The sequence below is a fragment of the Sinocyclocheilus grahami genome, unplaced genomic scaffold (genome assembly GCF_001515645.1).
Source record: "Sinocyclocheilus grahami isolate Dianchi unplaced genomic scaffold, SAMN03320097.WGS_v1.1 scaffold1246.1, whole genome shotgun sequence".
In the NCBI taxonomy this organism is placed as follows: Eukaryota; Metazoa; Chordata; class Actinopteri; order Cypriniformes; family Cyprinidae; genus Sinocyclocheilus; species Sinocyclocheilus grahami.
The window spans coordinates 130159-147785 of record NW_015506425.1 but is presented as its reverse complement, the minus strand read 5'-3'; the positions used below and the strand labels follow the sequence as shown (position 1 = coordinate 147785).

Below are 17627 nucleotides of genomic sequence, written 5' to 3'. Positions count from 1 at the left end.
CATTAACAACAGAAGACAATTTAATACTCATTACTTACCTTGCCTTGACAAGACTTTCATTAAATAAAACAGTTTAAATCAGTTTAAATGCATTAATATACAGAAATACCTGCAAATAAACTAAAAAAATTAAGCAAATAATGTTAAGCATTTTAGTCATTTATGAAGTGATTTTTGTTATGAGGCTATCACTGCGTCCTAACCAAGACTAATGACAAACTGAATGCAAAAATGTGGTGTGACGCAACAAAATAGTACATAAACACAGCCAATCAGAACAATTCTCTCACTTTCTCGCTGCCACAATACACTGTAGCTGAAGAGCGCAAAACACATACTTCATATTTTCATGACTTCATCAGTAGTAATTAAGCATGATTGTTATTTTTTGTATGGAAATTGTCATATCCACAATTTTGCAAACTGCTATCATATTATTTTAATCTGTTGTCGTAATTATCAACACACTGGTTTGTAGCGCAAATGGTTGTACCATTTACTGCACTTTGTTATTGTCCTAGTCAATTCAGCCTGCACAAAGAATCAAGCTTCCATCAGTTGGACTCTTTGAAATGCTTAATTTCAAAGGGCTCTTTGAAGTGTCCAGTAGTGAACTTTGGTTTGGAACAACCCTTCAGTATGGCTCTCCCTCTAATTTTAGCCAGTTTGGAACACAGTGCAACTCTCTCCTCCTTGATGTTTGATGATTAATATATATGAGTAGCGCTAATTGTATCCAAAAAGTTTCCATTGTGGACGGACTACCCGGCGCGACATGGCAGACACAAACCAAATGGCTCACAAAATGCGAAGGCACTGTGGCTTATGACATACAGGTACACTACTGGACAAGTTAAGACACAGTGTAATTTTTTTATGCCTCATAACAGATTGTTATTAATCATTGGTGTTATAATTATGGTGCTACAGGTCTATATTAGCGGATGATTAACCTGCAATTACCTGTAATTGATTAAAGGCATTGGTGACGGTGATTATTTCACACAATGAGATATACAGTGACAGTGGACAGTTAAAGCAGCTAGTGACTACAAAATATACATCAAAATCCTACATTTAGAGACCTACATCCTAGAGACATCCAGGCCTGTAAATCAACCTTCAAATGTAAACATACTTAGACTTTCTTTGTTTTACAAGGATTTATAGATGATAAAAATTCATGAATGCAATTAGCACAATTATGATGTCAAATTCTCGACAATAGTTATCAAACATGCAAAAAAATAAGAAATCAGGAAGGGGGCCAACACTTTTTCACACCACTGTATACAAAGAAACTCTAAAACTTTACATTACATCTGTAGTGTACTCTCTGCAAAGAAAAACTTGACTGTATTCAGAAGGGAGGGGGTGATATTTTTTATCCAGGAGTAAAGCTGCTTAACTCTAGTGAAGCGTGGCGGCAGTAGAGCCGGAATGGGGCAGGCTTGGTTGAATGAGTGTCTGAAACCATTCAAAGATTTTCAAAGCAGCCCATTTGCTAGAGCACACAGAATTTCTGCATGGCCGCACGGTAGACCAGAGCACACCCTGGGAAAGGCTGACACAATGCAGCGATGCTCTCAGGCAGAACAAACCAGTCCACAAAGACACAAGGTACGCAATACACCAAAGCCCTCCAGAGGCATGGGACGGGTCGTCCATGTCTCTTATCTCAAATAACCCAAATCGAACAGTGCAAAAACATGTACAGTGGGGTTAAAAAAAAATGGATCCACTTGGAAAACTGCTTCTGTTTGGCTTTATATTTAGCCATTTTTCTAATTTAAATACATTTATATGAGTATAACAATTTGAGTCCAAAGTTCAATTGTAAAATGTAAATGTAAATTTCAGTATTTAGTTTGTACATCCTTTGCTTTAAAGGAATAGTTCACCCAAAAAATGAAAATGTTCTGAAAATGTACTCACCCTCACCATGAGTTTGCTTCTTCATCAGAACAAAACTGGAGAAATGTAGGCATAACATCACTTGCTCACCAATGATTCCTCTGCAGTGAATGGGTGCCGTCAGAATGAAAGTCCAAACAGTTTATAAAAATATCACAATAATCTACAAGTAATCCAGATGACTCTAGTCCATCAATTAAAGGGGTCATATGATGCTGCTAAAAAGAACATTATTTTGTGTATTTGGTGTAATGAAATGTGTTTATGCGGTTTAAAGTAAAAAAAAAAACACATTTTCCACATACTGTACATTATTTTCTCCTCTATACCCCACCTTTTTGAAACGTGTCGATTTTTACAAAACTCATCGGTCTGAAAAAGCGAGGTGTGCTGTGATTGGCCAGCTATCCAGTGCGTTGTGATTGGACGATTCCCTCAAGCGTGAGACGGAAATGTTACGCCCCTCACCATACTGTGATGGCGTGTCCGGCCGGAGCGACGAGACAAAAGCATTAAAACCCATTACAAACGAGGCATTTGTTGCATCCAGTGGGGACATAATTACTGATTATAATGACTTACACTGTCTTTTTACAAGTTGCGTTGCATTGCATCGTGCCGCAAAAACATTAAAAACCCTGTCTGCATTTGTGATCAGAGAAATGACAAACAACAAGTGCTACTCCACACTGCCCAAAACTCGCGTTTGAATCATCAGTGGCAAATGATAAAAGAAAACGTACTTACGTGAGTCAGAACAGCGGATATCGTCCTCTTTTGGAAGACCAAACAAAGTAGTTTCGCTTTCACAACGAGAAAAACAGCGGCCTACTGTGAGCGAAAGCGTCAGCAAGAGTGAGCTGAGGCGACGGGGTCGAGAACGGCGGTCCCGGCGAAGGAGCGGTGAAAACGGTGAAAGCCGATCCGGCGATCCACAGCACTAAGTTGATGTATTTCCTCAGCGACCAGCACGGATCAGCTCCAGGCATGACGAAGCAGATATCGTCCTCTTTTGGAAGGCCAAACAAAGTAGTTTCGCTTTCACAACGAAGCACACAGCGTCTTCAGGACATGGCTGCAGCGTCAACAATACTACAGCGAGAATAAAAGTTACGCCTTCTTTCTTTGCGTGAACTTTTGGGCGGCGTTATGCAAATCTTCCCACATAGCGAGGTAGATATGTGGGGGCGTGTTAGAACGAGTCGTTTTAGGTAGGTATGGCTGACTCTTAACTTTTATAAAGAATATCTCTTTGGATTTGAGACTTTAGTCTTTGCAAATTTACAGATCTTCTTTATGCACCAAGAGCTTGTAACACTCCAAAGACAAAGGAAAAATTTAAATCGCATCATATGACCCCTTTAATGTCTTGTGAAATGAAAAGATGCGCATTTGTAAGAAACAAATCACTTTTTCACTGGAGAAAGAAATATTATGGATAGAGGACTCATGTTTTAGGCTGAAGCAATGATTTCAAGTCAAAAATGTCTTGATGGATTTATTTATTACAAACATGCAATTTATGGATTACTTGCATTACTTGTGGATTACTGTAACGTTTCTATCAACCGTTTGGACTCTCATTCTCACCCATTCACTGCATAATATCCATTAGTGAGCAAGTGATGTAATGCAAAATTTCTCTAAATATGTTCTGATGAAGAAATTAACTCATCTACATCTCGTTTGGCCTGAGGGTTTTCAGCAAATAAATTTTTTTTGGGTGAACAATGTAGACTTTTGCACCACACTACATACTCTTTGAAAACTAAAACCAGCACACCTGTTTACCAGAGCAAACTAAATAATGTTTTTACTCACATAAGTAATCTGCAATGCTTCTTTGGCTAATAATCTAATGGATGTCACGTGAATGATTAAATGAATCATGCATTTAGTTCACATAGATTTTGGTGAGGGTAAGTGAAGCGAGACAGGTGGGATGGGACGCGTGAGACAGACATCAGACAAATGGACAGACCTGTAGCTCCTCAATACGTCTCTGTAACACATCGAGACTGTTGCTTTTAACCTGATGGAAACCGTGAGAAGGAATTGCCTGAACAAACACCAAAACATGGGATGAAACAGAAAGAAAAACTCAAAGGAGGCAAAACAAGGCAAAATCTGACCAATGGCACAACCCTGATTTAGTAACAGGATGAATGACAAAAGGAGAAATTGGTTTCTCACCTGTGGCGGCAGTGAACCACCTCTCTTCTTCCATGTGAGGGCAGGGGTGGGACTGCCAACGGCCCTGCAGTACAACCGTAAAGTCTCACCCTCGTGAATTTCCACCCGTGGAGGGCTCACTTGTACGTGGGGTAGACCGTGAGGTTGACTTGTACCTGAAACAACAGTTAAAAAGTAAAGGAGAACTGACTTGTCAGCTTCGGGAGCTTGTTACACAGTAAATCTTGAAGCATTCTGGTGTCGGACATGTACTTTGAACATGAAGAACTCCTCGGGCTGTGTGCTCGCCATGTGTGTTCAGGGCCTTGCAAATGTACTCGCCGTCATCCACGTGATCCACCGATGGGATGGTCAGCAGCCCGTTACGAATGACGGCTTTTGAGCCGATTCGCTTTCCGGGACCTCCTGACAAACACCATATTATAAGACAGAATTCCAGGAGTCAGGAAGCAATAGAGTTCATGTTATGTGGGAATACCTAACCACATGACCAGATTGAAAACTCAATATATCTTCATCAACAAACAATGCTTTCCATGATTTCAAGCTAGGACGTTCCTCGATCAACACCCTTGTTGGTCCAGCAACAACATTCTTCAGCAACAAGTATAATTGGGTTTAAATCATTAGGTTTTAAAAATCTTTTGTTGTGCTTTAACTTATAAATACTATAAAATACAAGTATTTGATTTATCATTTTAACTGTCATGTGTTATTCAATATTAAATAAAACATTTACTAAATTGCAAATTCATTGGAATTTAACACACTTTAACCATATTTCAATGGAATTATGAAATTACATATAAAGATGTACTTAAGTCCTAATTAAGTGGGCCAAAAAGTTAATCAAATTGCATTTAATATAAATATTATATGTGACCCTGGACCACAAAACCAGTAATAAGGGTCAATTTTATACATCATCTGAAAGCTGAATAAATAAGTTTTCCATTGATGTATGGTTTGTTAGGATAGGACAATATTTGGCCAAGATACAACTATTTGAAAATCTGTAATCTGAGGGTGCAAAAAAAATTAAAATATTTAGAAAATCGCCTTTATAGTTGTCCAAATGACATTCTTAGCAATGCACATTACCAATCAAAAATTATGAAGATATTTCGTAATTTTCTACCGTAAATATCTTCATGCAACATAATCTTTACTTAATATCCTAACGATTTTTGGCATAAAAGAAAAATCGATAATTTTGACCCATACAATGTTTTTTTGGCTATTGCTACAAATATACCCATGTGACTTAAGACTGGTTTTGTGGTCCAGGGTCACATACATAATACTTTTTTTATTTAACTGCAAATAAGTGTATGAAAACATTGCATTCAATACACACTTAAGAATATTCTTTTAAAGTATATTTTTTCCATAAGTACTGAAGTGTGCTTCTTTTTCACAAAGGCCTTCTTTTGCAGGAATGCTGTTCTAGGGCCAATATAAGATCACACGTCCTATAACCATGTCCTACTTGGCATAATTATGGTGACCACAAATTAATTATGAACTTATATTCTCAAATGTAGATTGGCTCACCTATCCATTCCACAGCAGGGGTGGGGTTGCCAGTCACTGTGCAGCGGAACTCTGCCCGCTGGCCCTGTTTGACTGTCAGCACAGGTGGATTTACTGTGGCCACCGGCTGGGCCCCTTCAGTAGCTACAGTGAGGTAGAAACCAGTTAATCACAGACAGGAGTAGCACACTTCAAACTGGAGTACCAGTCATTATAGATAATGCCTATTCAGAACAGACCTTACCCTCTCTCGACGATGCAAGAGGTCAAGAACCTTTTCAGTGAAATGGATTTCTCATTCATGGTCTAAATGCTATGAAATGTCATGCTAATTAAATTATCATGTTTTTTCACATTTATCTTGCTGTGTGGTCTCTATTATAAGCACTAAAATTTCAAAAAGGCAAATGAGAAGAAAACTCTGAAGAGTTAAAACAGTTCTACATTTGGGAAAGGTCTGTTTGTGAGAGTGTTTATGAAGTGATAGTGGTGTGACAGCATATGCAGCGTGTGTCTGGCTGCCAGAGCTGATGGTCAAATCATGTCTCTTGGCAGCCAGCTTGAGGAGATGAGAAGTGGCAGACGGGGCTTGGCAGGGCAAGGCCCTCACTGCTGTCTGTGCCAACTCGGCTGGACGCCGAGCCCTCGATCTATAGGGATTCCAGGGCAACAGAGCAAAAGAAAGCTTTCTTTCACCAACTAGGGCGGACTACTGGTCTGTGTAAACTCTGTGTTAAGCTCCGGTCTGCTTCTCGGTGACTGAACAGTGCTCATTTAGCCTTGGTATTTAGAGCGCTACTTTTTCCATGTTGAGTTCTCATTTTGGTCCATAACTCGGAAACGCACTTTTTGTTCTATGCATTTTGAGATCTATCTACCCACCCATCTAACAGTTTACACATCTATCCATCCACCCAACCATCTTGCTGTCTACTCACCCATCTCTCGGTCTATACACCCAACCATATAGCAGTTTACCTACCCCTTTATTCATCCACTCATCAACCCGCCAATCACTGTCTACACCATCTACCTACTCAACTATCCATGCCTACCCACCCATCTATTTTTCAACATATCCATCGACCAAACCATCTGTTTAACCAATCTTATCCATCTACTTATGTCTGTCTACAGTACTGTACCTACCCTTCTGTCAATACATCTTCAAATCTATCCACCCAACCATTAGCTGTCTAGCCACACATCTATTTTCAACTCGTCAATCTACCTGTCTACATAGCTATCCCTTCGCCCAACCATCTAGCTGGCTACACATCTAGCAACCCAACCACAAAATTGCCTACTCCCCCATTTTTCAACTCATCTATCTACCCAATCCTACCAGTCTACTCGTTTATCCCTCTACCAACCCATCTCTGTATCTTCCTACTCAGCTATCCATTTGTCTACCTACTCCATCTTATTCATCTACCCAACCATCTATTTATTTAACATATATTTTCCGTCTACTCATGTCTATCTACCCACCCTTCTGTCTATACATCTCCACATCTATCCACCTAACCATCTAGCTGTCTATCTAACAATCTTTCACCTCATCCACCTACCCACCCACTTTCATCTATATACATCTATATAATCACCCATCTATGTCTCCATATCGGTCAATCCACCCAACCATCTGTCTACCCATGCATCTCTGTCAACACATCTGTCGACCCAACCATCTATTTTTTCAACTCATCCTTCTACCCAATTTACTAATTTATCCATCTAATCTACCCACCCAACCATCTACTCATCTACCTACCCACTTATTATCTACACATCTATACACCCATCTATTTTTCAATTAATCTAACCAACCCTATCAATCTACTCAATCCATCTACCTACCCACCCATCTATCTGTCCATACATCTATGCACCCCCTCAACGATCCACACCTTTAGTCACCTATTCATCAACTTATCTTTCTACCCTCACAAATTTCTGTCTATACATAAACCCATCTGTTTATCTATCCACCCTATTCACCTACTCTATCCATATATCCACCCACTTGTACCCTATCTACCATTTCTCTACCAATCTATCTACTCACCCATGTGCTATCTAACCATCTATTTATCTACCTATCCATCGATCACCATAAACCTTGTAAATTCATATTAAAGTAAAATTTGAGAGAGCCAAGATAAGTGGACTGGACATGCACGCGTGAGTGATGACCATTATAAATGAGACAGTATGATCTTTGAAAAACAATGCATGTTATTTGATATCTGATATACCTCAACATAGTCTTGCATATCAAAAGCATGATACTGGGCTAATGAAATGTGCGGGGGACCCCTCTCTGTTAGATAACAAGTGTGATGTTTGGTGGTTTGGTCACATATAACAACAAGAAGATATATCTGTGTTACAGACCATTTAGTAATAAAATAAGAATCATACAAGACACACTTCAGCAACAGAGAGAAGTCCCCAATGTGTGCAAGCATGCAGCTTTACTGTTTCAATGGATCCATATGAGCCATGAGAGCTTAACCAGATCAAGTAATGCTCCACATGTACAACAAGTGAGCAAAACATGGTAATAAACAGGATTAACAAAAATAAATAATATCTATAAAACTGTGGTGGTTACAAAGTTTTTTTTGGTGAAATTAGCACTGTGCTCGTAGTTTGGTTGTACCTGGGCACTACTTGAGATGGTAAAAGCATGCAGGGCGTGAAGGTTGCATGCGTGAAAGAAACGGGTCCTTCCAGGTATGGAGGGAAAAAACCATGTGGACTTACGCTTTCTATGTCCTTCAAACATCTCATAGGCTGTGTAAAACATCTGTGACTGAGAAGCCTCTGTGAATGATGGACAGGCAGATACTGTCAAGTGAGTCTCCAGAAAGTTCAGTGAGAGTGGCGCACGGGTGCCTCCAAGCATTTCAATGTGATTTAAATCATATGCCACTCAACTCAGAGACTTCAAGAATTTTGAGCTCCAGAACTTGTGTGCAATGACTTGCATTTCTTCTGCCATGAAATAATACTTTAATAGGTGGGGACTAAATTATCTCTAGGTAAGTTTCAGCAAGCTTACATCTCATATTTCCATGAAAGTAAATCATGTTTTAACAGATGGCTGCAAATATCTCTCAAAATGCCTGAGGTTGATATCATTCATTTACTAAGTACATGTCAAATTTCAAATCACATTTCAAAATGTAAAATATAAAAAGTCTCAAATATGATATGATACAGATATGATTTCTTTTTAACTTTTTACCTTTTATCTATTTGTACAAGGAAGCTTCTCATTGGCTTTTTAGTAAGGTAAATTAAGTTCTTCCCAATTACACCATCATGCTCCAGTATCATTGATTTACAGTACCTGTCATGTGAGACTATAGACAATGGTGGAAAAGTACATGAAGAATAGATGCTGTAAAATGGCAAGCATTAGTTTGCCCCACTGAGAATCAAAGAGGGCATTGAGTTTTCCTAGTGAAAAAATCAATGCACATTTAGAAGACATTTCAAAATGAGTGTGAGGTAAGAACACTGTCGGTGTAATTAAAAAAAAGAGTGGAGGAAACAGCACTCAGATGAAATCAAAGCATGCAGGTTAGTATCAGAACACAACATATGTAAAAGCTTTACCTCGATATAAACATTCATAATGTATTTGCCTTGAATACAGCTTGTGATTGATAAATGTCTATCCTAGGATTTCACTTTCACTTTCATTCCATGGAGCGATAGTGTTTTACCTGTTTTTCTTTTAATATGTTCACCATTTAAAGAGTAATTTGTACATACATCTCACAGTTTAGACAAATCAAATACAATGAAATCATAATGTAAAAACGAAAAACAGTTTAAGATTCAGCACCATTTCAAAATGTGCAAAATTAAATATTGTTTTAATTATTGAAATAACTGAATATACCTACATGCTTAACTAAAAAGAAAATCAAAAAAGGTAAAAGATAAAGCACCATTCAAGTTTAAAACATACATAATGAATAACAACAAAAACAATGCAAAAACACAAATGCATGAAAATTTTTGAAATCTGTTATAATTCATTCACATAAAACCTTAAAGTCAACATAAACATAATTTCCATTATATTACTCGCTGTGTTTGTAAATGTAAACCAAAGTTTTTGTTTTTACAGCAGTTTGTCAAACCAGTCAAAATAAATATGGAATTAAGTTCTAAGCAATAACTACAGTACACATCACTGTTGGTAACATTTGGAAGGCATTATCTATGAAATGTCTCTAAATACTACTAAATATAATTTAGTTTACAAAACCAGTTAAGAAATGGTTGCATTTGAAATGCCGCAACATAAAATATATAATAAAAAAATGTATATATATTCACACTGCCAAAACCATTGGCAGTTTCCAATCCATTTAGATGACCAAAAAGAGAGAAGAAAAAAAAAAAACTATTTGAAATGGAAAATATGACACTCATGGAAAATGTCAACATTCCAGCTACTGCACTATTAATAGCACCATTTTCAAATACAAGACTGAAGAACATTTCCATGACAAAATAGAGGTGGAATCACATCTTGGAGTCAGGAACGGGATTGTGCCTGCAGAACTTCTGGCTGACGAGTCCCAGTATTTATGACACCTCCCTACCTTATAAACCACCTATCCCCAAAAGACCACCGCAGGAGGGAAATGACAGTAAACATGCCCGGAAATTAAGACACAAACCCCCAACTAGTAAGAAGACTGACACAGAACCACCACCATGACAACACCCAATGACACCCGCAGCTGATTTCACTGACCGCTACTAAGAACAGTATGCATGAATGTAATGCATATTAGTCTGGAGGTTAGTAAACTGACTAGGCCTTTTCCATTAAACACAAGCAGAACAAATCTTTTTGCAAATAATATATGAATCCATTTTTATATTTAATGCAATGTGACGATTTGTGTAAAATATTTTACAAAAGACTTGCACAGAAATGTTTGCTCATGTTTCATGAAGAAGGTCAGTATGCAAATTACAATTTCTGTGTAAATCACTCCTAAAATCTTTCACTGAACTGAATACAACGATTTACATAAAAATGTATTTTATGAACGATTTGCACAAAATTTGTTGTGCTCATGTTTCATTGTGCAATTGCATAATATTCTGAACTAAAAGCTGTTATTGAGAAAACGTTTATATCAAACGTTTAATATGACTAAATTCCTGTCAGTCTTTATGGGAGTCTGTTTTGTACACCTGCTTTAATATGCGAGTCACTTAACAAAATGAACATCATCTAAGTTTCCAATATTTATGACCCAAAAATGCTTCATCTTTTTGCTCAAGATTTTAGCTTGCAACACCATTTGGGAGTATGAAAATAAATGATCATTAAATTTGTATCAAGAAAAACAAATTATTTCAGGTGCTGGATTAGACTTGATTGAAAACGCATTTTCTGAGATTTAGTTATTGAGTACAAAATGTAATATATCTGAGTTTTGCTATTCATTCACAAGCTGTATCAATTTGTCTGGCGTAAAGATTTTACACTGGCAACATGAGAAGCCTTTTAAATTTGAGTAAGTGGGGAAAAAAAACTCAAGTAATCAAAAAGCACGATTTTTGATTAATGCAATAATTTAAACACAAAAAGAAGAGTTAGCCATGCTGTTGTCCATAAGACAAAGCAGAATTTTGCACAAACAACACAATGCACAAAAATGGGGCAATGAAGGAAAGCAAAGAGGCGTGCAACTTAGAAAACTTTAGAAAAACTAAAAGGCAGGGAGGTTTAGAGGAGATGTGGTGCCAATCACAAACCTGGGACATGGAGTCTGGCTGTGCCCTCATCCATGCCAAGCATATTGGAGCCTGTGCAAACATAGATGCCTGCGTCCTCAGGCTGCACGTTCTGAATGGTCAGGATTCCATTGAAATCCATGGCCCGGTTAGGCAGCTTGCCGATGCCATTGCGGGTCCAAACCAGGGTGTACGCTGGCAGCTACGAGAGAAGCACATGTCCTCAAATATTTTCATTTACAGTCATTCATACACACAGCCAAATCCTGCTCTCTCTCTCTCTCTGTCCCATCTGTTTTGGCAGTCAGGGAGGCTAAGATTATGTCTGTGATAGATGTCTGCGTGGATGATTCATACCTTGCTTTTGGCTGTGCAGATGAAGCTCACTGTAGATCCCACATTTATACTCTGTCGTTTGGGCTCCTCAATAAAGACCTCAATCGGTTTGGATGGTAAGGCTGGTGTGGGAAATCAAGAAAGAAAAATGTTTTTGTACCTTGACCAATGTGTCCCCAAAAAAAGGCAAATTGAATAAATATGAATACATTTAAATAATATAAAATATAATAAAAATAAAATATAAACATTACCAATATAAAACAATAAAATAAATTTGAGAACACTAAAAGACTTGATATCATCAAATTTATACTCGTTTCATCAAATGTCTACATACTTAAACACCTCACATTATCCAAATTTACAACTATGTTCAATCCCAACCAGATTTTTGTTCTACTGTAAATGCAACTTGAGGGTAAAACAAAAGCAACCTTTAAAAACTAATTGTAAAATTAATTTTGTGCAGTCATACATTAAATCAGTGTTAAGTAAAAGACTAGAATAACGTGCATATTGTGTTTTTTATGGTGATAAAAAATGCCTTACTTGTAACAACAATCTCTGCTTTGCTTCTATTGGAGCTGCGTTGGTCTCGGCAGGTGCAGATGTAAATGCCAGCATCACTAGGCTGCACACTGGGGAAATGCAACTCCTCTCCTGCGACATGGAATGAAAAGGTTAATATCTCAGTTTTTACTCTATTTTTTAACTTGGGCTTTGTCGCAATGTATTAAGGTGCTTGCTTATCCACAAAGGATATATGCAATATGAAACAGAGCATTTGATTCTATTTTTGATGCTTGGTTTCTCTAGAGGATTCATTTGTGACGTTTTAAGAGATCCTGTACTAGTCATCTGAACATGCTTGTAGGAATGTGGGCAGTACCTTGTCTGCGTCTCTCTGCTGTGCTGGAGATTGGGCGTCCATCCTCACGGGACCAGCGGAAATAGTGTGGTGGATATCCAGACACCTGGCACCTGAGAGTGACTGGGATTCCCTGCGCCACCTGAACCCTTTCTGGATACACCTTCACCACTAGAGACGCAGCAACTGATGACACACAAACACATTGTATTAGAATCTGTCCGATAGAAAAGCTGTTTTACAAATGCACAGGCCCATAAATGTGCCCCATGAAATCAATTAAAGATTTTTTTATTTCTGTGTTGATGTAACACCAATTGAAACAGGAAGTTAGGGCAGAAAAGGCTCATCCCCCTTTTTTAAAACTGCCAATTAGTCATAATTTGCTACTGCTTTCCAAAGTGGTATTGTGAGTATATGTGTGTTCATATGCATAATTTAGTCAACTTTTATGAGTTCACTAGTGTAATAGATGCTAGACTTGGACTGAAAATCACAAACCTCCATTTTTGATTTCATGGGGTCATTAAAAGTAATAGTGAATGAACAGATACCACTACGGCAGGGGATTCTTGCTTGTGGATTTCCAACATAACCAGGCGCACAGCTATGAAGAAAGAAGTGTGTCACATTAAAAATTGTGATGAAAATAATAGCATCTAAACAACTGAATTCCATTGTAACAGTACAGGAAGCGTGAGCATACTGTTCACAATACTGGCCAGTGTAGCCGGGCTGACAGGCAGTGCACTGGTAGTCTCCGTTACCCAGACTTTCACAGGTACGAGAGAACCTACACATAAAATGACTATTAAAATCCTTCCTGCAAATGAGGCAGATATTGTGAAAACAGGAGCTGGCAGGGTCAGGTAAAGTTTACAGATGTATATGTTAAGACTAACTGGTTGTCAGGGTCAGTGCCGGGGCAGGCACATGCTTGGCAGTCCTCAGGGGTTCCAGCAGTTGGATCTCCAAAGAAGCCGTCAGCACACTGTTCACAGAGCTCACCCTTGGTGTTGTGTTGGCAGTTCTACGGATCAAAAAGATATCACATGTGGTATGGACTACTTTTATGAGGGGGAGTAAAGACAATATATATTTATATATTGATTGATTTTTGTTAGTTTATAATATGTATTCAATCTATAAAATACATCTTTTGGTTTAACTTTATTAAGGTGTCCTAATTATACATATATAGTGTAATTATACATATAAGTACTGAGAAATATTAATTAACTACATGCACTTACTATATGTTTAGGGTTCGGATTAGGGTTTGGCTAATGGGTAACTTGCATGTAATTATGCATAATTCATTGTTATTATAATAGTAAGTAGTGCAATGTAATTATATTATTTTGTTTACATATTTGCTCAACTTAAGAGGGTGAGTAAAATGAATGTTAATTTGTTTATTTATCTAGTTATGATGCGATTAATATTATTTTAAAATGTATAGTATATCACACTTTTTAGATACACTTTTTTTGGACGCAATTGAACTATTTTGATTAAATATAATTTATTCATTCATTCATTTATGCAATTTTAGATCATTTAAATATTAAATTGTTTTACTGTATTAGATTTTGTATTACTGTATTATATAAAGACATATTTGGTATACTGAACTGTTCAAGTTGACAAGCTGTTAAAAGGAGAGCAACACTATTTAAATTTGACTGCATTCATCCCTTAAAGGGATAGTTTTTTATTTTTGTTTTCTTTGCACACAAAATGTATTCTCGTAGCTTCATAAAATGACGGTTGAACCATTGATGTCACTTGGACTATTTAAATGAGGTCCTTACTACGTTTCTGGGCCTTGAACATGTCAGTTCCATTGCTGTCTATGCAGGGTCAAAAAGCTCTTGGATTTCATCAAAAATATCTTAATTTGTGTTCCGCAGGTGAAACAAAGGTCTTACAGGTTTGGAACGACATGAGGGTGAGTAATTAATGACAGAATTTTCATTTTTGGGTGAACTATCTATAACATTCTGGGACACACTTTTGTTGAAGAACCGCTGGTAAAGCTTCATACCGTGCAGATGCCAGTCTCTGGGTGACAGGAGTCCGTGTGGCCGTTACATTCACACAGCTCACAGTGGCCAAGGTACAAGCCCCCTCCTGTGCGAGTGTATCCAGGAGAGCAGTCCTACAGAACACAGAGACAACGAACAGAAGTCTAGACTGAGTAATACTGTCATCACCATCACTTGCATGGATGCAAGCCTTTACAATTCATCTAGTGGGTCACAGAGCAAAGCTGCATTGTTCCTACCTGGCAGGACAGACCATGGTAACCAGGAGGACACTGGCACTGCTCCACCTCCAAAGCCTGGGCCAGACCAGTGTACTCCGGCACAGCGATATCCATGTGGACCCCTGAGATACTGGATGAGCGCATCTCTGAGTGATGCGAGGCACGGATCAAGATGTCATCGAGGTCCGCGAGCACCATCATCAGGTGTTCCCGGGTTGCCGGCATGCCATCGGGACGCTGCCAGTGTTCCTACATACAAGAAATTATCCATGTCATGCTAAACCGCATATCTTTCTTCAATATGAATGACAGTATGGATGAATGGGTTCTCACCTCTCTGAAAACAATCTCAAAGTCCTGTGACTCTCTGGCTCCATGCCCCCTTCTCCATGGTTGCCGTGCCACCAGCGTGATGTCATTACCCTGTAGAAATAGTGATGACCAACAGGGGTCAAACCTTAAAAGAAAGCCTATAACATGCACGTAAAATCTGCTATCATACTTACAATAATCTGAACATCAGCATCTTCTATTGGAGAACCCCGGGGTCCTGGTACATAGGAGATGGTGTATTTCAGCTTTCCACCATATGCACCAACCTACATAACCAAAAACACACAATTATTGTTAGCTTCTAATCAAAAAAGCATTGATATAAAGTACAGCATGGGAATGTTTGACATTTTTATATGAATCATAACTCCAAATGCAAAACCTGCCTAAAATGACAATTAAATAAAGCTACTGCTGCTGTTTTTTTTCTTATTCTCAAAGAGAAATAAAATGTAAAAAAATAAAATAAACTAATCGTCAGATTGTTATTCATAATGGTTTTATTTTTTACTTTGTTTCATTATGTGGTTGATCAAAGATAACATAAAACCGTATATAAATAAAATAAAATAAAACAAAATATGCCCTAACCAGCCACAAATGCAACAAGTGACAGGACAAGTAAAATCTCATTTGTCTAAAATCCTGCTGTGCATAGCTGCACATTAAACATTAAATATATTCTGAAAGGCTAAAAGAGTGTCATTTCACATAGCAGTTTCACATTCAGCACGGATACAGCAAAATACTTGTCATATCATGACACATTCAAAATGATTAGCAATATTCATATTTTCTTTTTTTTCCTTTTTAAACCAAGGCAACATTTACAACAGAAAAAAGTTACTCAAAGGTTAGCAAAACATCAATAAAACAAGTAAGCATCTCAGATATGAACCTCTACCCTTAATTCCACAGCAGCACTTCTTACTGTCAGCACCACAGTAATAAACACTCTAGACATGACGTGATTAGATACACCAGGTTGGTTGCTTTAGATTAATAAGTGATGTTTTGACTCGCCCATCGATCCCACCTTTGCCTCATGTAGTGATTCAGTAATGTCTAATGTGGATCAGACAACCTGAGGGATCAGCGGTAGGCGGGCCTGAAGCCATCCATGTGTTTACCTTAACCCCTTTGAACTGCTCCGGGAGCTGCCAGAAGAGCACGTCATCTGGGTGCAAGCTGAAACCATTGTAGACCAAAACATACTGGAGAGCAGGCAGAAGGAAATACATAAACGCGTGGAAGAAGAGAAAAGTAGCAGATAAGCAAAGCATAGAGGAAAGTATGAGAGAAAAGAAATCTATTCCTCAGTCACTGACTAACTTCAACAACTTCATCAAAATTCTTACAATAAAATATGGTAGTTAGAAATAAGAAGAGTTGGAAATTGAGTTTGGTTTAATATTTTATACAAAAAAAAAATTCTATTCAATCTATACCAACAGGAAAAATCCACCCTTTGATCACCAATCCTTAACTAGCTTTTGCATACTTTCCTAGATAAGTAGATGACCTAATCCTCCACAGTCATACTTTGCTGAACATTAAACTCTATGATACACAGTTCGAATGTTTGAAGTTGGTACAATTTATCAATGTTTTTGAAAGAAATCTCTTACGTTCACCAAGGCTGCATTTATTTGATCAAAAATACAGTAAAAACACAAACAGCAATACTGTGAAATCTTATTCAATTTAAAAATACTGTTTTCTACATTGATATATTTTAAAATGTATTTTAATTTATTCCTGTGATGCAAAGCTGAATTTTCAGCAGCCATTACTCCACTCTTCAGTGTCACATGATCTTTCAGAACTCATTCTAATGTACTGATTTGGTGCCCAAGAAACATTTATTATCAATGTTGTGCTGCTAAATATTTGTTGTGGAAACAAACACTTTTTAATGTTACTTTGGATCAATTTAATGTGTTCCTGCTGACTGAAAATATTAATTTCTTTTAAAAAAAAAACATCTATTTAATGAACCCAAACTTTTGAATGGTAGTGTATATTCAACTTAACCTAGACTGTGACCTTCCTGAGTTTCATTTTGGTTTTCCCAGAAAAGGGTGACACTTTCCCATGATTGCCAAGTAGAGTCACTGGTGACTACCTTGTTAGAAGGGCCAGGTCGTGGACCTCTAGGGAGACCAACAGTGTTTTTTCTCTGTTCCACCTGCTGATAAGACCAACATCCAAACCAAAAATCAACCAACATAACTGTATATTCAAGAACATGTTTACTAGCATAAACAAGGGAAGTGCTAAGCTACTTGCCACTGCATGAATGACAAGTTGACCAACTTTTTTTTTTTCCAAGTGTTTGTGTTGCATTTAAAAGTTAGAGTTCATCCAAAAGAGAAAGTTGTCACCCTCTTGTCTTGTGGG

General features: G+C 37.7%; 1 protein-coding gene across 1 annotated transcript in view; it reads right to left on the bottom strand.

The window, feature by feature from the left end:
* LOC107568451 (basement membrane-specific heparan sulfate proteoglycan core protein-like) overlaps positions 1 to 17627 on the bottom strand; it is a 99983-nt gene that overhangs the window by 15326 nt on the left and 67030 nt on the right. Inside the window, exons 37-54 of the mRNA XM_016254420.1 lie at positions 17353 to 17418; positions 16358 to 16441; positions 15401 to 15493; positions 15228 to 15317; positions 14913 to 15143; positions 14673 to 14786; positions 13528 to 13655; positions 13332 to 13418; positions 13180 to 13232; positions 12647 to 12811; positions 12307 to 12417; positions 11776 to 11876; positions 11440 to 11620; positions 8410 to 8469; positions 5662 to 5784; positions 4360 to 4512; positions 4108 to 4262; positions 3896 to 3973 (exon numbers count right to left, since the gene is read on the bottom strand). Coding sequence (XP_016109906.1) covers positions 3896 to 3973; positions 4108 to 4262; positions 4360 to 4512; positions 5662 to 5784; positions 8410 to 8469; positions 11440 to 11620; positions 11776 to 11876; positions 12307 to 12417; positions 12647 to 12811; positions 13180 to 13232; positions 13332 to 13418; positions 13528 to 13655; positions 14673 to 14786; positions 14913 to 15143; positions 15228 to 15317; positions 15401 to 15493; positions 16358 to 16441; positions 17353 to 17418 — 2073 coding nt within the window. The remainder of the gene's footprint in view (positions 1 to 3895; positions 3974 to 4107; positions 4263 to 4359; positions 4513 to 5661; positions 5785 to 8409; positions 8470 to 11439; positions 11621 to 11775; positions 11877 to 12306; positions 12418 to 12646; positions 12812 to 13179; positions 13233 to 13331; positions 13419 to 13527; positions 13656 to 14672; positions 14787 to 14912; positions 15144 to 15227; positions 15318 to 15400; positions 15494 to 16357; positions 16442 to 17352; positions 17419 to 17627) is intronic.